Source organism: Physcomitrium patens, chromosome 20 (genome assembly GCF_059467195.1).
Source record: "Physcomitrium patens ecotype Gransden chromosome 20, ASM5946719v1, whole genome shotgun sequence".
Taxonomy (NCBI): domain Eukaryota; kingdom Viridiplantae; phylum Streptophyta; class Bryopsida; order Funariales; family Funariaceae; genus Physcomitrium; species Physcomitrium patens.
The window spans coordinates 4,718,217-4,746,083 of NC_143429.1; the positions used below are offsets into that span (position 1 = coordinate 4,718,217).

General features: G+C 36.7%; 4 protein-coding genes across 6 annotated transcripts; 1 reads left to right on the forward strand and 3 right to left on the reverse strand.

Annotated features, from left to right (window-relative positions):
- Positions 1 to 4,748: 4,748 nt before the first annotated feature.
- LOC112273530 (putative 12-oxophytodienoate reductase 11) lies at positions 4,749 to 6,463 on the reverse strand. The gene is made up of 3 exons (XM_024502433.3): positions 6,256 to 6,463; positions 5,855 to 6,126; positions 4,749 to 5,689 (listed from the first exon to the last, which is right to left on the reverse strand). Exons 1-3 carry the CDS (start codon positions 6,375 to 6,377, stop codon positions 4,899 to 4,901), a joined length of 1,185 nt encoding a protein of 394 aa, XP_024358201.1. The 5' UTR covers positions 6,378 to 6,463; the 3' UTR covers positions 4,749 to 4,898.
- Positions 6,464 to 7,906: 1,443 nt separating this feature from the next.
- Positions 7,907 to 14,284, reverse strand: LOC112272928 (AUGMIN subunit 3). Of its 2 annotated transcripts, none has more exons than XM_024501117.3 (18): positions 13,734 to 14,284; positions 13,522 to 13,558; positions 13,127 to 13,230; positions 12,807 to 13,002; positions 12,496 to 12,562; positions 12,096 to 12,199; positions 11,737 to 11,821; positions 11,442 to 11,499; positions 11,130 to 11,261; positions 10,892 to 10,961; positions 10,501 to 10,558; positions 10,088 to 10,143; positions 9,792 to 9,944; positions 9,497 to 9,608; positions 9,068 to 9,209; positions 8,830 to 8,905; positions 8,423 to 8,518; positions 7,907 to 8,104 (listed from the first exon to the last, which is right to left on the reverse strand). In XM_024501117.3, the coding sequence occupies exons 1-18, from the start codon at positions 13,907 to 13,909 to the stop codon at positions 7,976 to 7,978; spliced, it is 1,851 nt and encodes a 616-aa protein (XP_024356885.1). In that variant the 5' UTR covers positions 13,910 to 14,284; the 3' UTR covers positions 7,907 to 7,975. The 2 variants fall into 2 exon arrangements, with proteins under 2 accessions (XP_024356885.1, XP_024356883.1); XM_024501115.3 differs by having other exon boundaries at positions 8,800 to 8,905.
- Positions 14,285 to 16,620: 2,336 nt separating this feature from the next.
- Positions 16,621 to 20,799, forward strand: LOC112273497 (eukaryotic translation initiation factor 3 subunit E). The gene is made up of 7 exons (XM_024502388.3): positions 16,621 to 16,956; positions 17,623 to 17,777; positions 18,302 to 18,529; positions 19,129 to 19,250; positions 19,451 to 19,670; positions 19,886 to 20,166; positions 20,434 to 20,799. Exons 1-7 carry the CDS (start codon positions 16,749 to 16,751, stop codon positions 20,540 to 20,542), a joined length of 1,323 nt encoding a protein of 440 aa, XP_024358156.1. The 5' UTR covers positions 16,621 to 16,748; the 3' UTR covers positions 20,543 to 20,799.
- Positions 20,800 to 24,756: 3,957 nt separating this feature from the next.
- LOC112273129 (putative pectate lyase 21) lies at positions 24,757 to 27,828 on the reverse strand. Of its 2 annotated transcripts, none has more exons than XM_024501569.3 (4): positions 27,439 to 27,828; positions 26,854 to 27,214; positions 26,542 to 26,734; positions 24,757 to 26,391 (listed from the first exon to the last, which is right to left on the reverse strand). In XM_024501569.3, exons 1-4 carry the CDS (start codon positions 27,810 to 27,812, stop codon positions 25,340 to 25,342), a joined length of 1,980 nt encoding a protein of 659 aa, XP_024357337.2. In that variant the 5' UTR covers positions 27,813 to 27,828; the 3' UTR covers positions 24,757 to 25,339. The 2 variants fall into 2 exon arrangements, with proteins under 2 accessions (XP_024357337.2, XP_024357338.1); XM_024501570.3 differs by having other exon boundaries at positions 27,462 to 27,603.
- Positions 27,829 to 27,867: the final 39 nt, after the last annotated feature.

Here is a 27,867-nt window from a genome sequence, read left to right on the forward strand (position 1 = left end):
TTAATATTTTAACCATGTTAGACTTATAAATGTTATGTATGTTTTGTTCTAATTTTTATTATCTTTTACTTTAATTTTTAGTGAAATACAAATATTTTAGATGGTAGTCTTTGTTGACATAGTATATGAAAAAAATACATTATAAGAAAGGTTTTAAGAAAGAAAAAGAAAAAGAAAAAGAAGATATATAATTAAAAAGATCTAAAAATGCATATAACAAAATCATTAGAAAAGTGGCTAAAAAATAATTGGCTATATCTAATAAATATATTTGTTTTCTTATCTATTATCAATAGACATTTTAGTTCTTGAATAAACATAAAAGCTCTATTTTTTTATTTATATTCTTTAAGTTCTTATCCTTGTCATTCTTTTTAGCAAGTATAAACTTTATACTTGCAAAAAGATGCCATTATTTCTTGTTTTATCAAGGAAATATCAACCATGGAGGTTTTAAAAAAATAACTACAAAACTTTGAAGTTGTAAAGCATTCCATATCAATGAACAAAATTGTTTAGAATTGTTTTATTTATCTATGTGTAGATCTCTATAAATATTTTTGCAAAATCTTGCTAATATGTCTATATCAAATTTATTAAGGAGTTTGTATATTTCAATCATGGAAGCTATTATTTGATTTTAAGTTTGTATAAAATTCTACTACTTCCTTCAAATTTAAAGTACTTCAAATTCTAATTTATATTACTTAAAAAATGTGGTAAAATAAATTAAAATTAGTTGATGTACAAGTTTTGGATGGATTCAATGACATATACAGAAAAGATTTAAATAAATATAAGCTAGAAATAATTGTTACCAACTTTAGAAATATAAAAGACAATACAAAAATTTAAATCAAATATAATTATTTTATTTATTTTATTTATTAAAAAATATATAATTAAATAACTCATATTACTAATTAGGTCAAAAGGGACTAAAATCAAGTATTTAAGTGTGTGATAATTAATTATTTTATTTATTTTAATGTAGAAAAGTCTACAAGTATTAAATAATATATATATATATATATATATATATAAATAATGATGATAATAATAATAATAATCATGGATCTAGTAGAAACCATTTTCCAAGTAACGAGTACGGTTTTATAATTATCATTAATTAGAAGAAAAAAATTCTTTAGAACAAAATAAATTCAATATAGAAAGAAAAACTTGGTGCAAAATTAGGTACATCATTAAAAATATAACTTATCAATGATCCATCAATAGACCATAATATCCTAGAAATATGAACCAATTCAAAATCATTATATCAAAAGTCTGATAAGGCACACATAATAAAGACAAATAAACAAGCAAATTTTGTAGTTCCAATCATACTCTTTGTTCTAAGTCTTTGCAGAGAGCTATTACATATGCTTAAATTAAAATAATATAATCTAATTATAGAAAATATTTATATTTAGTAAATAATAAAATAGTTTTTTTTAGATAATTATTTGAATATAATATATATATATATATATATATAATTAGTATAACAACCAACAATAATAATAAAAGATTAGAGATACAAAGTTCTATTACTCTAATATACAACATTAATTTGAGATTGAAGCATAATTGGTAATGGAGTCTATTGCTACTTCATTAAATTATCTAACGAATGGATAGCACATAATTTTCATGGTGATATCTAATAAAGAAATTATAAGCAAATAAGATTTTTCCAAAGCAATACATGTTGGTGTAATAAAGGAATCAAGTTCTATAGAAGTTACTATATTAAAATACAATGAAGTATCAAAATTTATTTTAAAAGAGAAAATTATAATAACCTAAATTTCAAGTAATATAATATGTTGAGGCTATGTATTCATTACAATATGAAGATATTACAAAATGCCATATTGTTATTAGCAAAATTAGACCTCAATTATTCAATACATTACAAAAAAAATCAAAGTTGAAATTGGTTTTTATAGAATATGTTTTTTTTCTTTATTTGCTCTGTACTTTTTTATAAAAAAAACACATTTGAACATGAAAACATTCTGAGCACAATAGATTTTGGTTCAAGAAAGAACCATAAGAATTACATGTTGATAAAGTAGAAGATTAGTCTTATCACTAAATTTTATATTTATTTCAAAATTTACAAGGCATAGTAGAAATTACTTATCTAAATCAACAAAAATAATATTCTTAATCATCAAACTACACTTTAGAATCAAATAAATAATCATTAGTCAACAAGACTAATTTCAATATAACAAGCACAATATTAGTTATTGTTATGAAGTGTTGCTCCTTGATGGTAGAAAAATCAAAATTATTAAATGATTCTTTTGATGCCTTCATCTTACATTACAATCCAATGCTAAAGAAGGTTTGCTAAAGCTCTATTTAAACAAAAAATCTAATTCTACTAATGATAAAATTACTACTATTGAAAAATAATCCAAAAGAATTAGATTATTGGTATTTTTTTTGTCAGTTAAGAAGCTTTAGGTCTCCTATTCAATGACTATTATATATCAAAGAATCATAATCTAGACAAGCCTCTTAGTAGGCACTAAGATCATGATAATTGTTTTGGAACCAAAATATAATTAAAAAATTGAACTAGATTTTATTTATAAGTTATAACATTACTTAATATTACTTATCATAATTACTTCAAGTACTCAACTGTTTAAGGCACCAATTTAGCTTTTCTTAAGTATAAAACAAATGTTTGTGGCTGGTATTTTTGGTTTAAGAATAATGCTTTGCAATGATAAGAATCTCTATAAAAGAGATCACAGTATTGAATTCTATAAATAATATGTCCTCTTATTGATTTGATTTTGTTTTAAAAACCATTATTTCTATTTTTTAAAACTTAAATACTCTATAAATTGCAATGATAAGAAGTCAATGTAATAGAAAACAAATTCTTCAAAAAAAACATCTCCAAGAGAATCTACACAACATAAATAGTAGTCTTGATCTATCAAAAGACGGATTTGAGTTTTTTTTTTTTTTTTTTTTTTTTCTTTTTTCTCATTTTTAAGATGTCAAATATTAAATATGTTATTATATAAATTTTATGTGACAAAAGATCCTCTTGAAGTATTAATATAAAGTAGTTACTTGTACTATATTATTTTTATATATAATATATGTATGCTTCAAGAAAATAATTGGAATATAATTATAAAAGGTTGTAATAGTTTTTTTTTAATAAAACAAAATTCTAGCATATTACGAGGTAAGTAGATGGTGGTTTCTGAAGACCTATTTTCTTTTCCAAGGTTTCTTTATTTCAAATACAAAACTTAAATATTCTTGAAATAGTTGAACAAAAAGAATAAACATATATACTTAATTAAATATATTCTGTATACTTTCAAATGCTTTATTTGAATAAAATATCAAAACATACATTTTTATATTACAAACTACTTTATTTAATATTAAAAAATAAGACCAGCATAAACTTTGGTTGAATTTGGACTTATTTAAATAATTTGCATAAACTTTAAAGTTCATCTATTGGCTTTTCATCACAAATAAAAGATGATAATAAGTTCTTCATTAATAAAATTAAATTTATAAATTTATTTATTGATATTAAAATAAAATATAAAATTTTAAAAGAATAATTATAAAAAATAGCATTTTTCTTTCTTGTTCACATTTCTTTTTTGTAATATGGACTATTATATCTACTTATTTAAATAGATTAAAATACAAGCAACTTTGTTCTATATCTACTATTTATATTTTAATCTTGGATACATCATGTTTTGTAAAAATATACATATACATTTATATATAAATATATATATATATATATATATATATATATCATGTGCTGTCTTTGTAGCACTTGTAATTAAAAACATTAAAAGATGAGAATAGGTAAGTGAAAGCCCAATAGAGCATTAAAAAGTCAATAAGAAAGTAATATAATACAAACCACTAAAAAAATAAAAATGTTTATTATGATTTTAGTATTTCTTGGCTATTTTGGTATCCCTCAAAGTTGATCATTGGTATGTTTTAGAATATTGAGTATTTTATTACCAACAATTATCTTATTTTCCCCTCATCCAATTTTAAGTGCCCTACATTCATGCCCTATTTATAACATATAATATATTTATTGTAATAATTTTTACATTACTTTACAATCACAAAATATAATGCATTGCACTTCATTGAATTCTTTTGAAAGTACATAACTTCAGAAATACAGTCAAATTACGATTGATTGCTTCGCCCAAAACATTCCCAACTCAAGAAATCATTACACAAGAAAAAACTTGAATCCACAACACTAGTTTCCGTCCACGTCGGAAGACAGCGTGTGGTATCGACGGCGCTGCCGCTGTGGTGCGACGTACCGCCACGCTACCGACACACCCCACGTTGTCTGTGGTGAAGAGTTCGGCCATGAACGACCCCAGCGTATATATTCTCGGTTTCTCTGTTAATACTATCCCAGTTTCAATTCCAAAATCTTGTTACTAACGTCACTGAAAACACTCATTTTGCTCGAAGTGTGAAATAATTTGAGTGCTCGAGGATCATTGCTGGGGCATGTACACATTCTGTGGAAATGATCGATACAAGAGTATCATCTAAATTAGAATCCACGACGGTATAGTTTGTTACCTCTACAGAATATACATATGTGTATGAGCATGGTGCATTTCGTCGATATCAAGAGTTAAGAAAATACGACTCGTTCGCATTCGCACTGTTGTGATGAGGTCTCGGAAGTGCCGATGTCGAGCTATTCAAAACTGCATAGATCATTCACTATTGAATTGCGTTTTGCACTAGTGCTGGAAAGAGTGTACATGAATGTGAGCGTCCACTGCTACATTGACCTACCTTCTAAAGGTAGACTAATGGCTAGTAATCAAACTAACAGTGGTTTATTTCTTGGCTTTCGGCGCCACTTCTTCCAAAAAGGGATAGTCGGTGTAGCCGAGAACGGGATCCTGAATGTAGAATGTTGACCGGTCGTACTGGTTCAGCGGAGCGTGCACGGAGAATCGCTTCGGTAGATCTGGGTTTGCAAGGAACACCCTGCCATAAGCCACGGCATCCGCTTTACCAGACTCGATGGCTTCGTTGCCGGACTTTTGGGTGAATCCTCCAGCAACTATAAGATTGCCTCGGTAAGCGTTCCTAATCGGCCAGATACTATGCTTGGACTCGATTAAAGTTTCGCTCTTAAATGTAAATCGAGGTTCCACGACGTGCAGATAGAGAAGGTTGTACTTGTTGAGAGTGTTGGCGATGTAAACCGAAAGGCCGGTAGGATCCGAGTCCCCCCCGTCGTAGTGATCTGTGAAAGGAGAGATGCGAATTCCAACGCGCTGAGCTCCGACCTCTTTCGTCACGGCTTCGACGACCTCTTCCATGAATCGACAACGGTTGGCCAGGGACCCACCATACTCGTCGGTTCTGTCGTTGACGCCATCCTTCAGGAATTGGTCGATTAGGTATGCATGTGCGGCGTGAATCTCTACTCCATCGAATCCAGCTTCTATTACATTTCGTGCGGCGGAGCGGTAGTAGTCGACATACTTCGGGATTTCACTCGTTTCTAAGGCCCGGGGGGTCGAGCAATCCACGTATCCATCACAGGTTGGGAGTTGCAACTTCCCTTCCGAGATCGCTCGATTGGTTGACGAGACAGGTGCATTGCCCTTGTTGTAGGCTGCAAGGCAACGTCACACAATAAGTACCATTGGACGAGAAATTACAAGATTCCGCCACACACACACACACACAAAGAAAAATAAATAAATACATATATATATATATATATATATATATAGTATCGCCGTTCTCTTTTGAGTCATATCAAGGGCCGCGAGCTTACAAGTATGAGAGACGCGGCCGACATGCCAAATTTGACAGATGAAGATTCCGCCCTTTTCGTGCACAGCTTGCACAATTGGCTTCCACGCTTCAACATGTTCCTGGGTCCAGATTCCAGGGGTATGCGGATACCCGTTACTGTCTTCTGAAATGCCAGTCGCCTCAGCGATCAGTAGACCCCCGGGACTAGTGCGCTGCGCATAATAGAGTGCGGCGTGCGGCTGCGGCTTGCACCCGTAAGAGCGAGACCTTGTGAGCGGAGCCAACACCACCCTGCATCACAACACCACGTTAATTCCACGTCAGGGTGCGTTTGATGTCCCCACTGCTCATCACGAGGTTTGGTTCACAGTTGCGAAGAGAGAAGCACTGCAACCCAACATCTTCCCCACATCGACGTACCGGTGAGCGAGCTTAAAGGGTCCCAGCTGCAATGGCGTCAACAACTTCTGTTCTTGTATTGTCTTCTCCGCATCCTGGCCTCTCACGCCATTGGCACCCTGTCCCTGTCCACCATCCTCCATTTTGTCTACGATATCTTAACCCACACTTCAAACTCAAACCGACTCGTGAACCCAGTTGATGCAATTACGCAATTCCTGCAACGAGCAACACTTGTGCACCGTAGCGATATCCGATGGTTCCTTAAATCTAGCGCTGACAAATACGAGATAAATGAAGAATGCATGCGAACAGTGAACCTTCGTACCAAAAAGGTGTGGTCACAGGTCACGCGATCGGCACCTCCGACGTGAATGATGGCTCTCGAAAAGGTGACGGTCCTAAAGCATTCCTCCAGAGTAAGGATGCTTCGCCGGAACCTTCAATCTCGCACCGCAACGTCCAGATTCGATCTCCTCAATTTTTCCCCTTCTAACGTAATGTAGCAGCAGAACGACCCACAGATTTCATGGAATCACTTCCTGCTTTTGGTCTGCGTTATTGCGTTGTCCTCATTCGCTCTCTCTCTATCTCTCTCTCTCGCTATTAAGGGTTCACACGCAACTAAACAGGTTCGCTTTATTCTCAAAAATATCTTGAAATTGTAATATGTTCGAAAAGAAGTGGAGCTTACGAAGATTGTGGAGGTGGTTCGGCACCTCCGAATCGAAACATGTATACGTTGTTGCATTTCAATCTTAAGTTCGTAACTGCTCGATTTCGTGTGGTTGGTACATGTTTTGGCTACAATCTCAAGTCTAAAATGTTTTTTCATTTCTCAACCGTTGAAGTTCGAAGTTTTACGATGCGGATTTTGTGGACAGCTTTAAGTTCACAATGCAGAGTCGAAGATTGATGCAAAAATGAGCTTCGCAGGTCCTTTTCATGTTCATTTTATGACACAAATTGGAACGAGAATTAGCTACAAATGCTGTAATACTTTATTAAATGCATTACCCTACACGTGTATTTTGCACATACAAATATTTCAAATGCATCCGATTTATCTTAACAATACATTCAATAGTTTAAAAATCAAAACCAAAATCTGTCTGCCCAACTTGAAACACGCTGTAAACTCCCGTTTTGTGATGATGAAATGTAATTACCGAATATATATGAACGGACCATTATGTATGTAGTACACTACAAATATTCTTATTCTTTCAGACACAATCATACAGCTCTTCAGATTGCTGACGAACGATTTAATTTCACATTAGGATTTTAACTCATTTCATACAATGCCTAGATATTGGATGTTATTAAAGAGTCCACCTTACTCCTTTTCCTGATAAAAGCATCACATTGGATGTATGTGAAGCTATGACATTCAAAGACAAACAGGGGCATTTACCAATTAATTTGAACGTATGTGAGTTAATGGGCGGTTGAGTTGAATGGAGAAACATGCATTGTTACCGGTTCGATCAGAGCGATATATGGTCATAGTTGGGGGCCACTTGCTTCCGCATGTTGATAGAAACCACCAACAATATTCATATGATTATGTAGAAACAAGGGACTAGCTGGTCGAAATACATCGAACGACAGGATCATTGAATAAGAAAGCATCATCGAATCACTAGCAACTAATCAATACATTGAGTAATGGAGCAGCGAAAGAAAAATTCAACTTAGATCTGATGTTGTACAAAGTCTATGGAAAATAAACACAATGCTAGGTTTGCAGAGCCATGACTCTGGCTGAAAGCTCTCGCACTTGGGTTCGTAAGCGGTCAGGTGCACAGAAAAAGTCCACAAAGACCTGTCTTTCCCGCCCAACTTCATGCGGGTGGTGCTTCACAATCTGCAAAATATATCCAAGTGTGTGACTAACTTAGAATGAATTGGGTACTTGTATCAACTTCAATTCCTTCATCTAGTGCCAATGAAATGTCATCTCAAGTGGTGTATGAGAAACTACAACCGTAGCACGTCTAGCCCACAGAATTGCACGTGAACCGCTTGACCTCAACCCAAACAAAAATTAGCCCATTGCTACAAATACAGACCTTATGAGTATGCGGTTGGATGTTGAATCACTTTAGAAGGATTGAACAGATTTGACTTAAGTTGTCATAAGAAGGGAAATGTGAACGCATTGGTAGCGAGGATCATTGCTTACCTCTGCCTTTTCACGGTGCTCACGAGTGACTTCTTCAATAGCTGAAGAAAGCTGTGAATTTACTTTCTCCATTTCACCAAGCTCCTTCATGAGGGGCTGTATTCAGCCAAAGCCAAGTATGTTAGCTTGTTAAGGTGAAGATGAAGGTAGATGCAACAATAAATCCTTGAAGGACTTGTCTCGAGTACATATTCCCACTTTTGGTTCGGCGAACCACTCCTAGCCTATGCATATATTCCTAAAATTCTTCCAAGCACAATCCAGCTCTAGAAATTAAGTTGAAGATGGCTTTTGCATGTTCATTCCACTGAGTAAAAAACTACCACATCTCCAAGATGGTGCCTCCTAGGCAAAACATAACTAGAATTAATACTAACCAGATCTGGAATTGAATGGTGGATGCATACCCAAGGACTCAGAATTGGTTGAGCGGTAGTTGACGACGCAAACAAGAGCTGCTGCATCTTGTGAATAACATGACACCTGCCAATTAAAAATATAAGTTAAGAGATGGTCTGCTCCAAGAACCAACAAAATTGAATCCAGAGTTCAGGTATGAAGAAAAGCACTCTAAATATGTCATCTTTAGTTCCTGCAAACCACACGATCGCTAACTCACGAATTTGAACAGAACCGCAAACTTACAGGTCATTGATGCACTTATGTTTGTCTTGGAGCAAAGAGTGATGCATTTCATCGCGCAAAGTTTCAAGCTCCACTTGCACTTGGTTTATCTGCTGCACAAGACCTGGTGCTGACACATACTGTGGCAATCCCCCTTGCTCATCTGCATGAGATTCAAAGTCAAGATAATCGAGGAATATTCTGACGGAGGTGGATCACAAGGCCGTTTAAAATTGTTTTGTATATATATTTTAAGAAAAAATTCAAGATAGTTCGAGTACTACTTGGTCTAGCCCCATCCCACCACTATTTTCCAGTCCAATTGAATACTTGAAATGAATGTGGACAATAAATATCTAAACTAGCATTTTATTTATCTGCAAGAGGGTAATTAAGTTAGGAGGAATAAGCAAAAAATTATGAGGGCAATAATTGGCCGTAATAATTTACATGTATGGATATTGAGAAGGTCGCGCACACGATGAAGGAATGTGTCACGATCATCAACACCTCCATGTTCTTGAGCCTCGGTCGCTGCCAATGCTAATCCTACACATCTCTCCTGCATTCCGAAATATTTACAGAAACAGCCATTCAGAATAGAAGAAATAACAGGAATAGCCTAACAGATGAATTCGTAATATGAATTTAACATTTTTGGGTGAATTTTTTCAGACATACTGCAACTCATGGGAACAGTTAGCGAAACCAATTACAAAGAAAACAAGAGGCTTAGAAGACATACAATGCGACCTAGAGTGTTAGAAGTATAAGCCTGCAATTCTGCATCCACAAGACGTAACAACTCGTAGGCACCATTCGTTGTTTTTCTTTCCAGATGACAGGCAACTTGAAGAAATCGATGCCTTGCCAGTTGATCCACCAAAAAGCCTATAAACTGCCAATCATAATATATTCACAAGATGAGACTTTGGAAGTATCTAAAAAAGTACTACCATCTGTCGTCATGAATGCTGCAAAGAGGAAAGACGAGGTCAGAAATGAAAATTTAAGCATTTGCAAATTCAATGTGTAGCGGACCTTTTTCTGCTGTGAGATGTAGTATTCCTGCCGCATTACCTTCAGGTCATAATCACCTGTACGAAAAGTCAGCACTGAACAGATTACCACGCTGAAATATGCCGAACAAGTTCATTCCATAAGGAAACAATCACTTTTCTCCGGTTACAAAAATGATTTTGATGAGCAGACCTTACATATGATAATAATTGTTTTTAAAAAATCAAAATACAAAAAGGAAAAGCATCATACATCCGTAACAAATTGAAAAAAACCCCTTTTAATTCATGCCAAGTATCCAGTGCGTATCTAATCTCCATCAGAAATTTTAAATAGTAACTGCTACACCGACTACGCCATCAAGTGCATAGTAACACAAAGTGCGGTGACATCATGCAAAATTTGATTCACTCTAACAGTATTTGATCCTCTACCTTGAAGAATATAAGTATCTTGGAGTTGGGCAAGCTCCCAACAGAGATTAGGAACAACCTGTTAGATGAATTCAGCAAATCCACAATAAGAAGTCATCTTGATTGGCGAGAAATGTGATCTTTCGTGCTCAAAAAATGACTGGCTATGGTAAATGCACACTGTGACATGTTTAAAACCAGACCCATGAAAGATAGATTCAATATCTATGAAAGAGCCTAAAAATCAAGTACATGTTCTACGCAGTACATGAAGACGGAACCAAGAGAAGCCCAACATAGTAGACCATCAAATATATGGTCCATCTAGCAAGAACATAATCAGCAAACAACCCCTACCACAAGTCCTACTCAAATAAAAATATGGGATGCATCAGATTTAGAAAATTCAAACCTCAGTCAACAATTTTTCTTCCTTTTGAATGAGGGTATAAAGTTCACTTCCAACATCTGTGTACCTACGCCTGCGAACATTCTTCCACCGATATTCACAAGTTCAGAGTCCCGAAAGTGTTTCTAATAATATAGAGATATTCAGTGTACTGCACCGTTCATTCAATTTAATGTCTGCACAGTTTTAAACAAAGCCACTTCAAGTAATATTGTTCAAAGAGAATGAAAGTGGAGATCACCTAAGAGTTTGAAGATCAGAGTGCACATGCGCTTGATCGGCAGAAGATTGAAGCTGTGCTGTTAGAAGCAGAGCTTGTTGTTTAGCCTTCTCCGCATGGGCTTCAACCCACTGCCTCTCACTTACACCAAATCTGCACGATGCTCAAGCCTTTTACCAACTGAGGAAATAGCATACCACTGTTGTACTCCAATTTATATAGAAACCAAGTCGCACCCTCTTTGAAATATGCTCTCAAACTTCGATATTGAACCAGCTATGTATTTGATACAGTAAACACGGGTCACCAGACTGCTCTTGCAAAAAGCCTTACATAGATCTGAGGCGTTGAAGCTCTACAACTCGTCGATGATAGGTTCTCTCCGAGTCCCCTGCAAAAATATTTTCAAATTCAAAAATACAAATTTAAATATAACCGTAATTGGACAATCTCTAGATATTATTCAAGAACCTTATCTGCACCTACCACAGAAATATCGCATCAGAACGTAAGCTTTAAATCTAAGAAACTAAAAAAGAAACACACTAGATAAAAGAATCATTCAATTTAATGTCTGTTCTAAATCGCTCTTGGAAAGTTTCGACGCATAATCATATGTGAAAAAAACCTCTTATGAAACGATTGGTCACGTCATCAAGAGTCACCCAGGCACATTTCGATTTTCCTTCTTCAGCCACAAGCCGGGAAGGACCCTACAACCACAAATTTGACACGTTCAAAACAGGATATTATCATGGTACAAAATAGCTACATAACAGATCGAGAGTAAAAGAATATCAGACTCCTAATAAAGAAACCACTTCCAGAAACTGCAAATTCACTCACAAAAGGCAAGAAACTACGATTAAGCAACAGGTACGGATACAGAAAAAAAGTGACAAAGGACAACAATTAACGCAACCAAACACATTCAACAGGAAAATAAATACAAGGTGCCATCATGGGCAAGTAAAGCATGGCACCAACCACATCAAATTGTTTGGAGAACCACTCGCTAAGAACTTTAGTACATGCTTGGTCTTGACTAGTGTATGGGCGCAAATCAGCGAAAGATATGTATATTCCGTCCTCTGCACAACGAATGAAAGATAATGGTTAGACGGTGCTAGGATTCCTCCAAATGGAATTTGAAAAAAAAAAAAAAAAAAAAAAAAAAACGCAGTTTTTTTAAATAGCAATAACAACTATAATCAAGTCGTCTTCACAAGATTAATCAATATCTGAAAACATCCCAGGTTACGGAAAGCCAGTGAATAATGAGTGAAAGTAGCGGGAAATAGAGATTTTAGATTCAAATAAAAATTAAATAAGCTCCGTATAAAAGGTCTTTCAGAGAGCTTTAGAGGAAAGTTACATGCAACATTACCTTCTCCAGAATGGTAATATGAGAGTTCACGGGCAGACGAAGACAGCTTCTCCAAAACAGTATTCATCTGAACCATAACAGTAAAAATACCAAAAGTAGCATGAGCACTGCATCTAAAATAAATAAATAAATAAAACTCTACACTTGCAATTCCAACACATGTAGTGTTCCGAAACAGTCGTTCAAAGTGATACGTTAACAGTAAGAATCAGATAATCGTACTTTCTGAAGTCACACAAGATAGAAACAAAACGAGTGAAGTGAATGCAACCCATGTGAGAATGTCAAACCAAAAAGTAAATGAACATTACCTCTGAATTCCTTCCCACTAACTTCTCTTCGATCATTGAGAGATTCCCAGCGGCTGAAGCTGCTGCAGCAGTTCTTCCTCTCCGGCCCTGTATAAGAGACGAGGTCTGGCCTCCTAACAATTCAAGTTGCGACTGTAGTCTCTGCAGCCGTTTCTGGAGTGCTAAAGCTTCTGCTTTGTAGGATGCAGTTGCCTCTCTGTTTAGATGAATAGAAACGATTAAATAATAACTTATCATCGCTCAAACACAAAAGAACACTCCAACAATAACACACCGCAGAGGTAACAACATCAATCAGTCGCTTATGTCGTTACACTCACTTGATTTCTTTGATGGATTCTTCAGCTCCCAGTATCGCTTCCTGGTTCGTACGCCTGCTTGCAAACGCCGATATACTCCCATAAGCAAAGTCAAGATCTTCCCCCTGATGTCCAATCCAGAACGTAGACGTCAACAAAAAATTTACTATTTGAGAGTTCAAATGCTCCGCGGTCAGAGTCATGAGTATCTACTCATGAACAAGGCGAAAAGTCATTCACAAAAGAAGCTATTCCTAGTTTACAAGCTAGCTCAACATCACAAAAGGAAAATGCAAATAAATTTGTTTTAAGAAATTAAACATAAGACAAACATTTTAAAAGAAGGAAAGAAGAAGGAGGATTAGTCAAAAATGAACCATCGGGGACTTGGATCACACATTTGAGCTAGTACTCACCTCAAGAAGTTTACCCTCAGCCTTCAGCTCATTATATCTGAAAACAACCAATTAAACGATCATTCAAAGCGTAGGTATACACAAAATAATATCAGTGGTGTGACCATCCAACATTTGAGCATCCATGGGATTAATCCTTCGACGGCATCATCAGGTCCAACCGAAGTGCAAAAAAAGAAATTAAAGGTGATAAGAAACCGGGCGTGGCTTACTGCAAAAGCTCGGGAAGCGAGAGCACGTTCGAAGGCCGGAGATTAGTGCACAGGAAGTCCAGCAGGGGTCGAGTCTCCTCATACTGAAACGGCCACTCGAAGCTGTCGGGGTCCAGGAGCTGCCATCCCTCGAACCCCAAGTGGGCCAAAGTAGAGCACAGCCTCGCCCCACTCATCTTTTCTCTCTCCTCAATGCAACACCCCAACACTCTAAAACCCAGAACCGACCCACTAAATTCTCCACATCATCCCTCTCCCACTCGACCCAAAACAACACGATCTCAACGTCATCAACAGACCCAAAACAAAACAATGCTCAATGCCGCACCGCAATGCTCGATCAACCTTCGTTGAGGAACAAACCTAACGAGCTCTTGCTGCAGAGCGCGTGGTTGAGTTGGAAGAATCGGCCAATCTGAGCTTGATGAGGAGATCACGAGCAATGCTGAACGGCATTGCCAATCAATCCCGGCGTTGGTGATGTAAATGCCCGTGAGAGAAGCGCAATGGGACACGCCCTCCGATCAGCAATCCGCGAGGGCTCTCACGCTCACTCTCTCGGCGCCTGTGCAATGCGGGGGCTCTAACGCACGACTCCAGACACGGTTATGGGATCTTCTTCACGGTCGAAGGGGCGCCAGCACGGCTTTAAGGCGTCCAACGTGGACTCTAAAACGATGACGTGGACTTTCGTCCACATAGGCCTCATCCTTCAGTTGGATGTTGTTCTTGAGGTTTTCGTCGTTTCAGTTTTCTGTCGATTTTGGATGTAATATTTCATGATGAATGAATGAATTAATTGATTAGTTAATTTGCTTTTTCATATTTACTGTAGAAAATAGCTGAGTTTAACTCATGCTTTGTCATTTATTAGTCACGTTGCTATATTTGCATTACACATCCCTCGCAGATCATTGGAGGTGATGAATATTGTATTTAAGTGATAGGTGTTCTGTTTATAGGAATTTGGAAAATTCAAGCACTCCATTGCTTATAATATGTATATATATATATATATATATATATAATTTTACCTTTAACTACACTTTCTATGATACACGTGAATAACTTGAATTTTTGCATTATAAAATGTAGGTTTGTAATATAATGAAAGCAAAGTTTTAAATATTTTTGAATTTGCAGTTATAAATTTGATAAGAAAGTCAAGGAAAGATTATAAGTTTTTTATTTTCAATTGCTAGCATCATCATTCTCAAGATCTGATAGCTGCAATATCAAAATTGTCTTCATGTAATTTATGGTTTATTCTATGTAAAGAAACAATATATATATATATATATATATATACATATGTCTGTCTATGTTTGTATGAATGAGAAAGGTAAAAATTATAAAATTACTGTCCTATGAAATGGTACGTTTTTTTAGGATTGATTTACAAACAGTATTTAATTTAAGGTAGAGTTTTAATGAAAGTATTTGTTCTGTTCAAATCATATTAATAGTAGTTAGTTGTTTCTAAATAAACGTTTTAGTACATTTCTGTGTTACGTGTAGATACAGGAAAGAAAAGAAATGCAAAATCAATGATTCACAATAAGTACTTCCGAAATTCATAATATCCAACAATCTTTGATACGAAAGCCAGTATAATATCTAAAGTCATATTGTTTGTGTTGTTAATGAGGAATAATTTGTATTTTTCATGAAATACCTGTGTAAATTTTAATTTGAAGTAGTAATTTGAAATGGGTCTAAGTGTATGATATCATGTCATAAATGGCAAGCGTTTCTTTTATTGATAATTTTTTGGACGTATTATCCATGGAAAAAATACTTTTGTACAACAAAATCATCTTAAAAGTTCTATTACAAACATTGTATTCCTTATTTAGTCATCAAAGAGCAACAAATAAAATATATTTTGAAAGCTGTAACAGGATGTAAAAAAAAACCCCCAAATATGTATATGTATCAATAAATATTCATTCCGAAAGTGCATCTTATTTTCAGCATTATACATGAAATCTCTAACTGAAAATATGCTTATTGACTGCAAAAAAATGTACTTCTTTTTGTTGCTAATAGAACCACACTACAGTAAAATTTTGTTTATTTAAATGCATAATAATATTCACATAATTAGTTATATATATACATATATATTATTTATTTATTTATTGATATTGATCTTACATATAATTTATTTAAAGCATTCTATCTTCTGGTTTAGGTGAATGTACTTTAAAACCTAGTGTAAAAAAGTTTAATTGTTGCAGTATGAGTAAAATAAAAAATATATTGTATAACATTACAACGTGATACAGTCAAGTTCAACATTTTAAGATCACTATAACACAAAAAAAACAAAACAATTGTTTTTAAGAAACAGGGTCGTTTTAAAAACACACAATATGAGTTCACAAACCAAAGTTAATAAAAGAAACCAACGAATCTTTTATCAAGATGAGTTTAAAACTCAACAGTCCTCAAAACAAACAAATCACAATTCCCAACATAAAGAACAAATAACTCATGTCCACAATATTCCTCATCTAGCCATGTAAAAAACTTCCAATCAGATAAACTATTTCACATCAAAACAAATTAGACCCATGAATTAAAACATGTATTAAAAAATTAAATAAAACTGAGGCCAATGTCTTCTCACACCAAGAGTTTAATCAACTTTTCATGCATAAACCCACAAGATTTATTTGGAAATAAAATTTAAGAATGATAACAGAAACTGGGTACAAAGTATCACAAAGCTTGTGGGTGCATTCAAGCTAAGGGCCCAGTCCCAGGCTTGGGATGAAATTAGGGTTTTCGGGGAAGTTAGGGTTTGCCGAGGACACGCGCCAGTGCATGGCCTAGTGTTGGGCTGCTTCACCCCCCGCGCGCGAGTTACCCGGCCTTTCCTTCGGTGGCGCTCCCGTCGCCCACACTCTGCCCTCTGACTCGTTGTCATTGTGTTGGATTCTTGTGTTTTTTTTATCGAGAGAGCTTCGTGGATTCTGTGGGGTTTTCGTGGGTTTCGTGGGTTTCGTAGCCATGGCGCAGTTTGATCTCACCGCCAAAGTTGCGCCGTTCCTGGACCGGCACCTCGTGTTCCCTCTGCTTGAGTTTCTGCAGGACAAGCAGATCTACAGCGATGACCAAATCCTGAAAGCCAAAATCGAGTTGCTGGGCAAGACCAACATGGTGGACTATGCCATGGACATCCACAAGAGCCTGTACCACACCGAGGAAGTGCCGCAAGGTTAGTGCGCGCGGTGGAGTTGTTGTCGTTTATATCTTTATTTATTTATTTTTTTTTTATAGGGGGTGTCTGGTGATCTGTTGTGTTTTTTCTGTTTTTCTGGTGTTTGAAGTTTCCCGGCGTGGGATGCTGCATGGACCCTTTGGAACAGATGCCCTTCAAAGTGTATTCGTAGTCTTTCAGCTAATACCGGAACGTGCCAGCGTTAATGACGATGGGGAAGATTGATTAGCGAGACAGTGAGCAATTTGTGCTACTAGTTGGTTCGCTTGAGGGTTCTCGATCTCAGAGAGCTCAAACCCTTTAACATTTGGTGTCATTTTGATGGGAAGTTGTTTCCTTTGTTTCGCGGTTAATTAATCCAGGTATGTCGGGCATAATGTCTGGCACTGTGTTCTGCTTGCCTCGATTGGAACCGCAGAATTTGTAGTCTTCATTTCTAGACTGGAGTGGAATCCTTGGCATTGATTGTTATGGTTCCCGCTTCACGTTTAATTGGTGGCAATCGGAGTTTCGATTCTGAAGTGCGCTTCCAATCTTTCGAAGTTCAATATGGATCGATGCGAAGTAATGTCCGAAGGGCTTTCAACGCCATTTTTCGGTATTTAGTGGTCAGGACATTCATCGAATTTAGTTCGCTGCTGACATGTTTGTGAGGTGATCCAGACATGGTGGACAGGAGGGTAGAGGTAGTCGGTCGGCTTAAGATGCTGGAAGAATCAGCTTCACCACTCATCAGCTTCTTACAGAACCCAGCTCTTGTTCAAGAATTACGATCTGATAAGCATTACAACCTCCAAATGTTGCAGGAACGACACCAGGTTAGGTTTTCGCTCAAGAAGTAATTTACAGAATGAATGGTTTTTATCCGTAGTTGAAACTGCTAATTTAGTTCAACTATGACTAGGTTGAGCCTGCGCTTATCGTGAAATCTCATGATGAATGGGGTAGCGAGCAAGTTTTTAGCATTGCTGACATATATCTGAGGCCTCCAAAACGTCAACACTACGGATGTATGTTCGCACCTGGCCTTCTACTAGTTAATCCTCCACTGGATAGGCACTACATTCTCGTATTTTACAGTGCAACACGGTGTTGCTCTTTCGTTAGGTGTCTTTTAGAAGTATGCCGTTGCCTTTTCAAGTAATCCTGTAGAATCTTTAATCTTGTTTCCTCTGAATAGTAATGGTTTACAGTAAAATCTTTAACACTTCGAAGAGAGTATCTTTCAGGGTACATGTGAAGACAGGAAAAGTTTCTACAATTAAGAGCGGCTTTAGGGTGGTAATTTGGCCTTTGCTCTATCTGATGAATACTTAACTCTGGTACTGCAATGGATTTTCAGATTGGGTCTGAGCAAATAGAGGCCCTCTATCATTATGCCAAGTTTCAGTTCGAGTGTGGAAATTACTCTGGTGCATCTGATTATCTGTATCAGTATCGGACTCTTTGCACCAACAGTGATCGCAGCATTAGTGCCCTTTGGGGTAAGCTAGCTTGTGAGGTATTGATGCAAAATTGGGATGTGGCAACCGAGGAGTTGAATCGGCTGAAGGAAATTATTGATTCCAAGGTATGGTCACTGCTCTATAATTAATACCCATGCGAGCTATTCGTTTAGGCAAAGATTTAATTCTCTGCTTCTTTAAGCTGATTTTTGTATTTTTATTGAAGAGTAGTGAGTACGACGTCGAAAATGAGGAAGGTAGTTTCTTAGTAAGGACGTTAGGATCGTTCGATGCAATGTTCAGTGAAGAAAACTGTAGACTGTTATTCACTTTGATCTAGAGTTGTGGCAGACACTTCCTCATATCCGTCTCTCTCTATCGTAGTTTGAGGGTGTGTCTACTATTAGACCATCGCCGTTGCCTTAGAGGTGAGAGCCGAGAAGAGTTTGGTATGTTGAGTTCACAACCTATTTTCCATATTTTGGTTAGTTCGACCAGTTTCGAGGATCCACTTTCCGGTGAATGGACTTCATTGTAAAGCAAGGAAGCCCGTACTATGACACTGTTCACCATAGCCATGACTATGTGATTATGTCTTCCTTGTTCAGTCTTCGATAGTCAGTTACGTCTCAGAAATAGTAATAGGACAGCAAAGGCGACCGTGGCATTTTCTTCCAACATGGTGCCCTGATTGCAGTTGTTTTTATTGTTTTATGTGTTGCAGAACTTTGCTTCTCCTCTGAATCAGCTGCAGCAGCGGACGTGGTTGATGCACTGGAGTCTTTTCATCTTCTTCAACCATGACAGTGGAAGGAATGGCATCATTGACTTGTTCTTCTCTGAAAGGTATCGTTTCATTAAAGTGGACTTCATTCGTTTACATGAGACATTAAGTCTGATATTGTACGGATTGTCTAGATTTCGTGTCCAGTCAAGATGGAATATGCTTATTAATTTTATCTTGTTAATTTTATGTTCGGTACATGTTGTGGATAGTTGTCCCAATGCGCTTTGTTTTGAGCAGCTTGATTTCATCACATTTGCAGGTACCTAAATGCAATCCAGACAAGTGCGCATCACTTGTTGCGCTACTTGGCTGCAGCTGCAATTGTAAACAAAAGGAGGAGAAACATGTTGAAGGAGTTGATTAAGGTTATTCAACAGGAGCGCTACACGTACAGCGATCCGATTACTGAATTTTTGGAGTGCTTGTATGTAAATTATGATTTCGAAGGAGCTCAGAAGAAGCTTCGTGAATGTGAAGAGGTGAGGTTCGGTAATTTTATTTTGTAGGTGTTAGGTTTACGACCTCATTACTTATATGGAATGAGTTGGTTTGAGCGGTTTCTTCAGTATTTCTAATGATGATTTTCACGGTTTCAGCAGTTTGTTAAAATTGGTGAAACACGCTGTTTGCCCTATGTGGGCATCGGTTGCCTGAATGTGAAAGTCATACCGGTTGGATCTTACCGTCTTTGCAGCTGATTGTGAGCGACTTTTTCTTGGGCAAACAAACATCTGAAAACGGCTTTGTGACAATTCCATTACGTGATGAGTTTATGGAGAATGCCCGGCTTTTCATTTTTGAGACCTACTGTCGCATCCACCAGTGCATCGACATCGGAATGCTCTCTCAAAAGTTGAACATGAACTACGATGATGCCGAAAGATGGATCGTGAATCTTATTCGCAATGCTCGTTTGGATGCGAAGATTGATTCGAAGATGGGCACTGTTGTGATGGGCACTCAGCACCCTAACATGTATGTTTTCTTTCTACTTGTCAGCGGTTTCTGTTGCGTTACTTGGTATTAGTTTTGATTAAGTTAGGTTTCGCACTGTTTATCCACAACTGTATCTATAATCGTTTTTACTGTTTAAGAGATGTGCGGTTATGATGCTACCATATATAGAGATCAGGTTATAATCTCGCTTTGCACCTAATGTTAGCTAATCAAAGAACATATATTTGTTTGCAGTTTTTGTGTGAGAAAGGGTATTTTCTTATTGTCTCGCTCGTTGTGATTCAGATACGAACAAATTATTGAGAAGACCAAAGTTCTTGGTCAGCGCAGTTATGCTCTTACCACCAATGTGGTGATGACCTCTGCAGCTGTCACCGCATCGGCCGCACGGTAAACAACACCATCTTAGTTTCGGTGTTGTGTCATCAGCATTTACTGTGTTCGAACGGTTGAGGATGTCAAAACTTGATCATGTTAGTATTTTTTTGGCATTCACCCAGTTTCTTCTTTGCGAGGACGTACTCAACCTCGCGTGAATTTCTAGCACAAGTGGGAACAGGTCAAAGACGGTTGGTTGCTGTGATTTCTAGGAGGAACTTGAAAGACTGGCTTAATCAAAACCCCTTTTTGTGGACCTTTCATACTTTGTTACATTTAATTGCCGATCGTAGATTTGTCAGAAAATATGCAACTTGGTTTTGATCAGCAGTGCATATGAAAGCTGCCTTTTCAGTAGAGATCTTCTATTGCGATCCCCCTCTGTATTTTTTTTTTTAGTCCAATCAGTTCAATACTCACCTCAACGATGTTCTCGGCTACAGTACTGGGCTGATATTGTTGATAACCATCAGTGCAAGCTTCGCAACAGCGTTCAGAGTCGTAGAGAATCGAGTGAAAACAGTCGTTTAATATGGAATATAAGCTGCATAGACGGTTGATCGATGTAGATGTGGTTTTTTGTGTTTCTCTTTCAGATTCGTTAGTTTGGGAAGTCTACAGATATTCTTTTGGATCTTTTGCTCTGGTTTGACTTTTTGGTTTGCATTGTTCTGGTTAAGTGAGGGTGTGGTTAGATGGTAAGCAGTGTGGACGTGGGACGCAAGCCCTTGACCTGTACAACGTTGTTGAATGAGTAACTTGTTGACTATTTGATGGTGAGTGGTTCCAAGTTCATAAAGTGTGACCAGTATTATTGATGCAGATTATGTGAGCACCGTTCCAGGAGTAGACGTAATTGAACTCTCGAATTACAAACCCATATGCTTAAGTACTGAGCAGATGATGACTTGCAGCAATGAACTCCTACCCAATTTGTAAATGTATGTGGATGTGCAGAGCAAATATCATATTTATCATCAGGATTTTTCACATTTATATCAATTAGCAATTCATCATATTGATTTTGGTTTTGTTATTGTATTCGAGAATAAAACTAAAGCTAATGCTCTATTGTCCTTGGGATACATATTCCAACATATTAAATAAACATATACACATAAATATATGTATTCATATGTATGTTCACTATTACTAATTTCAAGATATCCAAATTTTTATAAATTTTTTTTAACTACCTCAATAGTAAAATTATGGTAAGGAATTTTGAGAAGCCACAGATGATAATAACCAACTAGATACAAAGTAAGAGTATATTTGGATGGTTGAGAAAAGAATAGCTGTAACTTAAAATATAGTAATGTTTTTGGTGTTATGTGGTGTAAAAATGCTAGAATTTAAAAGGAAAATATCATATATATATATATATATATATGTATATATCCCTCAAATTTGTTAGAAATATCAAGAATATCCTCGTTTTCTTTATAATAGAAAATATACCCTCAGATTTGTAATAATAGCAAATGTATCTTTATTGGTGATAAGGTCTCACTAACATTCTTTGTTTAGTTGTCATCTAAGGTCTAGACTACAAGTTAAGATTTTGCCATGCCTCTTTTTGGCAAACTACTTCTTGAGTTAAGTGAGTATGCATTTTGGCCGATTTATGCATACCATTACCATTAGGAATGCATATGATATGCACTTGACTTTCCAAACTTAAACGAACAACCTTGAACTTTCACTCAAAAACTTATTGGAGCAATTCATCACACCTATGCACTGCACCCTTTGGATTTTTTACCATCCCATAAGTCATATTTGTACCTTAAAGTTTAGAGGCTTGTAGGCAAGTAATTAGTGGTGGGTGGTAGCATGCAATTTGAAAGATGCAAGCATCATGGCATGGAAAGCATTGCCATAGCAAAGTACCGCTGAGAATATGTGATGTAGGACATGATATACAAATTGACAAAAGAAAATGAAGCTAGATTTTTCCAATTCTTGAAAAGCTAAAAAGGAGCAAAGCAAAATCACAGTTTGTAATTTGGGAGCCAAATAATGACTAAATAAGGAATGTTGATGATATCTTATTATCAACAAGGGTACATTTGCTATTATCACAAATCTGAAAGATATATTTGCATTTATCAATCAACATATTTGATATATATATATATATATATATATATATGATATTTTCTCAATTTTAAATGCTTGTAAATAGCTTATTTTATATAACTTCAAATACAAAACATTAAATATAATTATGGCATAAAATTAATTCTAGATCATAATCCATATCATGATGATTATTGATAGTTGTTTGAACTATTATATGTTGTTATATTTTACATCTTAATAACAAATAAACAAAATTTTGGAATATTTAATAATTAAGAAGGAGCTTTATTTTATTTTAAACTTATAGCTTAAATCTAGTATTCAAATATTTTATAATAAATAACATTTGCAATATATCCATAATATCTATCATATGGCATCAAGGTAATGTTCCATTTGGATTCAGTATGTAATAAAGCAACATATAATTGTCTATCAAAAAATATTGGTTTATTGCTGATTATAGCCCAAAGGTAGAAATTGTTTTTTTTATTTAAAGATTTCTTAAATTTTATATAAAAGATAAGTTTTAGTAGAAATTATCTTTGTACTAGTCTAAAGATAAGTTTTATATCAAAGAGTTCTAAGTTGCTTGGTGGAATAAAGACTTGTTTTCTAGATTGAGCTCTAATTACAATTTTAGTGGTGATTACATGTGATATTGAAACTTTGTAATAAGACATATTTTATTGTATAAAGCATGTGCCATGTTTTGTATCATTTTGAAAGCTCTAACTTTCGGCTTGAAGTGATTATTGTACAATTTGTTAATAATAAGAATGTTAAGATATTTGTTTGCATATATGAAGCAATTATTTTATTCTTAAAAAATATTAGTTTTTACAAAAAAAACATCAACTTCTTCAATGAATTTTTTTGATTGAATATAGAGATTTAACTAATTGATACATATACTAGTGGTAAATAAAATTGTCCAATTTATGATGTATTGTTGGTTGTTTACATAGTCAATAATATTGCGATAATACTTTTTAATCATTTTACATACCAATTTAAACATAAGAATTCTATTTTGAATGTTAATTATATTTTTATTTTTATTAATATAAATAGCCTATGTTCTTTTTCCAACATATAAACAAATATTGTTCATAATGTCTATTTTTATCTATTCTAGTATTATAACCTTGCAATAGTCCCCAATTGATTGTAAGATTTATTTTTTAGTATAGATGAGCATATGTAAGAGAGCTTCAATGTTGCACTAGAAATTTGAGTTTCTATTCTATGACAAGTAATTCACAACATTTGATGGAATTCTCTAGCTAATTCAAACAACTTTCTATCAAATGGCTTTTTAAAACTAGTAATATTTCATTGTTACCTATCTAGAGCCTTAAAAACTAACTTATTGGCTACTTTTGTTTCATCTTAAATAAATGCCTTGGCATTCTAAAGTAGTTTTTCCAATTCAAATTCTTAAATGCAACAATTTGCTTCATCATATAAATTATAAGGAATCTTAAAAGTAAAATATCTATTTTTTTACTTAGAAATAATAGACTTGCAATGCTAAAAGAAGCAATTGACATGGCAATTTGTGCCTTCTTCTTACAATATTTAAACAAAAGAATATATATATATATATATATATATATATATATATATATATAAATTCTTTTTGTCTAGGTTCATTAATGAAATTTTTTATTTTTTTGCCAATGCTATTATTGTTAGCAACAAGAGTTGCATCATATGCAATGCATTATACTTTGATAAGTTGATCTATGTTTTTCAAAACTCACCTCATTTGTGCTAAGTTAAATTACATATTTTTTGCAAAAAATTAATTTTTTTATGGATTTATTTTATAATAATTTTTTAAAAAAAATGTTGATAATAATGTATTATTTTTGAGTGATGCACTTTGAGACACAATAATACTTAGTGTAGATTCATGGATTTGTTTTTGGATTTGGTGATTATTTAATTTAATTAGGATAAATTTTATTTATTAATATTAATAAATTTTAATATAAATTTAATTTTTTAAAATTTTAAATACCACCATAAAATTTATTACTAATGATACTCAAAAAGTTCTATTATGTTTGATAAATAAACAACCATGCATTTAAAATTGACCTCATAACAAATTGGTGCAAACAATTCATGCAAAGAATATTTTATTTTAATTTCAAAAAAAATTCCAATTTCTGGGGAATAAAATTTAATTATATATGACATATTGAGTTTGAAAGTTGCTAATTGGACACAGAGTTCAATTCAAGGGTTTAGAAAAATAACGGACGGAAGGCTTAAACGGTTACCGGCGACCATCGGGCGCCTACCAATGACTTCGTGAAATTGATAACCGGATCCAAGATCACATCCGGGTACGATTCTCAACTCCAGACCTCGACGACAGAGGTGACCATGAGCGCTTCGACGATCGTAGCTGAGTTTCGTTTCCAAGCCTGAGTCAGGAGTGGCCATCAAAGGATCGTGATCGTGTCGCGATAACAGTGGGACATGGATTTAGTTTCTGACTGCTTTCAGACTACTTGCGATGGTTCTCTCAAGCCCAGTTGGACCAGTTTACATCCAACTGTGGCGTCGAGCCGAGAAGATGACTGGCGCTCCGAGAACAAGTGGTTGGATCTGGACAATGAATCAGTCGATTTCATGTGGCTGTGAGTTTTCATGAATCAGTCGATTCCTCCGAGCATGATACACGTTGGAATTTGTTGGTGGGCAAGCATGTAGTCTACGTAGAACATTGGAGAAGTCTTTGACCGAAGACAGCACCGACACAATTCGGCAACACCTTATTCAAGGTTGCCGGAAGAATCGCTGGGGGATACAACTTGTCGCTCTTGTAAATCGTGTTTAGGTCATCGCTTGATTCAGTTGTATTCGGATTTAGAAACTCATGTAAAGTGCTGCCGTTGAGGAAGATGTCTTTGGTGCTTTTGATAAAAATACTGTTGTCGTAATTCGTTCCAATCCCGTTAAACCAGTGGGTAATCTCCGACCGCCGACTTGCAACGAACAAATTCGACTCGGAGTAAATTTTCCCGCCTACACGCGCACCCAACGCATAGTAACCCCAGTTGGTATACAAGTTGTTCATTACGTGACATTTCCCCCACCGGCAATGTGGCATCCGCTGCATCGAGTTCTGGAACCAATTGCGGTACACCGACACCCGCATTCCAGCGTCTTCCTTGTCGAAGTCCGAGGCGCCCAGCAGCATGTTGAAGTTGTAATTGGACAGATACGAGTTCGAGATCGTCACGTCCGTAGAGCCTTGCAGCACTGACACCAACCCCAGCTTCGCATCTGTGGAAGTGAGGTGATCCACCCAGATTCGGCTCGACCCTGCATAGATGTGCACCGTGTCGCTCTCCCCTACCGTGCTAACCTGAAAGTTGTGGAGAATGACATTGGAAACTCCGCATAACACTATGCATTTCCCCGTTATTGTGACATTGAATCCTCGACCATCGATTGTAGTCCCACTTCTGATCCACAGTAGGTCAGTGAGCGTGATCTCAAAGCTTCTGGCAAACGTGATCCAGACACCCCCATTCGCTTGACCACCTTGGTTCACCCCGTATCGTAAAGACCCCAGTGAAGGCTTCCTGTGATTATCCTCGTTGTTTGTTACAACATAGGATATTCCCTTCAAGCCTCCGGTGACTCCCGCAGCGTAGCCAAATGCGCATCGAGTGAGACCCCTCCCATTACCACATGCAGAGAACTGGCAGTTTGTCGGGTTTATCGTGGCGCATTCCTTAACATCGTCCCCGTCTGTGGCTGTTACGATGGTCTCAACGTCAACTATAATCAATTCTTACCAAAACTAGCGATTCATTCATGTGAACTTCCTCACATCTTTGATCTACTGCCCAGCTCGAGTCAAATGAATGAGAGAAAAATTGGCGGGAGAGTGGCAGATTCACGTACATGGGGTTAACAACTTAGATTCGTTGGAGTGCGACATGGAACCATCTACATGGTGGTAATCACTGCTAGTCTTATTGACGTTTTTTTCCACATCCACTACCGTTTCTGCGTCTGAAGACAGCTGTGTCAGCATCTGCATCACTGTTGACAGCGCAATTTTACTTATTTGAATGGTTGAGACTGGCAACGTATCCTGCAATTGCAAGTGACCGAAAATGTTAAGAGTGATCTCCTGGGTGCACATCTCCTGACGCAGAACACTCACATGAAATCAGCGAGCAATCACGAATCGGCTTTGATTGATAGGCTCACAGCGCGTAACGCCAGATATGCATTGCAGGCAGAGACTGCTTTTGCAGCACTGCTAAAGAATTTGGCCGTTTCCAGCAGCGGGGTGCGCGGGATCTGGTCAGTGAGCCAGTGCAGCGTTTCGTTAGCGGTCTGGATCTGCCGCTCGCAATCATCGGCAATGACGCCGCCCTCCGACGCCACCAGCTCCAGAATGTCGGTGATGTTGGCCAACGCCGTCATCGTGTGCTGGATCTCGGGGTTACTCCGTGGGTCCAGCTCCGTATCCGTCTCATCGGCAGACCCACGCACGCCACTTAGCAGGAGAACCAAAACCCCAACCGAGAGCAGCGACATTTTATTTGCATGATCGAGCTCCATGACGCTGCAATCACAGGACAACAGTCAGTCGTGCAATCAATGCTGCAATTCCACCACATCCCAGTCCACAAGTCTTGTTTCCATTTCAGGGCCGACTTCAGCGGCATGTAATTTCCATACCTGCTATCTAGTTCTCTAACACCTACTGCTTTTTACACAAACACCAAAACCTGACCACGTACAGCTCAAAACTCCTACCATGACAACTCCTGAATAGTACTTGCATACCATTGCAGTTCAGCAATGCAAACCTCGTCACCCAATTGCAGCAGGTGGGTACTGCCAACTTCTGACAAATCCAAGTCCGTGTGGTTCAAGGGACTGAATGATGAGCAGTCACTCAGGAGCTGGGCAATTGAGGCAGAGACTGGTAGAGCGAAGGAGATCAACTCAGGGGATTGTTGGGGCGATGGAAGAGAAGATGTGAAGCTCCATCCGGGGTGCGCAGTGAGTGAGTACGTGAGCAGTGGATGGAATGGGCGATGGGAAAGGGGGGCAGCAAGAGAGAGAGAGAGAGAGAGAGAGAGGGAGGGAGGGAGGAGGCGCAGAAAGGGCAGAGCGATGGCTGTGAGCCAGGATGCGAAGCGACTGGCATGAGACATAGGGGATGGAATTGAATGGGAATGGAATTGGGAATGGATTGGAAGGGGCAGGAGT

Bases quoted from the DNA above. Each gene is read 5' to 3' on its own strand.
- LOC112273530 (XM_024502433.3), bottom strand. From the start codon at position 6,377: ATGGAGGATGGTGGACAGGGACAGGGTGCCAATGGCGTGAGAGGCCAG. The intron at 6,127-6,255 runs GTACGTCGATGT...GTTGTGATGCAG, and splicing joins CCCTTTAAGCTCGCTCACCG to GGTGGTGTTGGCTCCGCTCA. The intron at 5,690-5,854 runs GTAAGCTCGCGG...GTTGCCTTGCAG, and splicing joins CGGCCGCGTCTCTCATACTT to CCTACAACAAGGGCAATGCA.
- LOC112272928 (XM_024501115.3), bottom strand. From the start codon at position 13,909: ATGAGTGGGGCGAGGCTGTGCTCTACTTTGGCCCACTTGGGGTTCGAG. The intron at 10,962-11,129 runs GTGATCTCCACT...GAATGTTCGCAG, and splicing joins TCTGATCTTCAAACTCTTAG to GCGTAGGTACACAGATGTTG. The intron at 9,609-9,791 runs GTATGTCTTCTA...TTCGGAATGCAG, and splicing joins CTAACACTCTAGGTCGCATT to GAGAGATGTGTAGGATTAGC.
- LOC112273497 (XM_024502388.3), top strand. From the start codon at position 16,749: ATGGCGCAGTTTGATCTCACCGCCAAAGTTGCGCCGTTCCTGGACCGG. The intron at 17,778-18,301 runs GTTAGGTTTTCG...ATGGATTTTCAG, and splicing joins TGTTGCAGGAACGACACCAG to ATTGGGTCTGAGCAAATAGA. The intron at 19,671-19,885 runs GTGAGGTTCGGT...CCGTCTTTGCAG, and splicing joins AGCTTCGTGAATGTGAAGAG to CTGATTGTGAGCGACTTTTT.
- LOC112273129 (XM_024501569.3), bottom strand. From the start codon at position 27,812: ATGTCTCATGCCAGTCGCTTCGCATCCTGGCTCACAGCCATCGCTCTG. The intron at 27,215-27,438 runs GTATGCAAGTAC...CTGTGATTGCAG, and splicing joins TGCATTGCTGAACTGCAATG to CGTCATGGAGCTCGATCATG. The intron at 26,735-26,853 runs GTGAGCCTATCA...TTGCAATTGCAG, and splicing joins CATATCTGGCGTTACGCGCT to GATACGTTGCCAGTCTCAAC.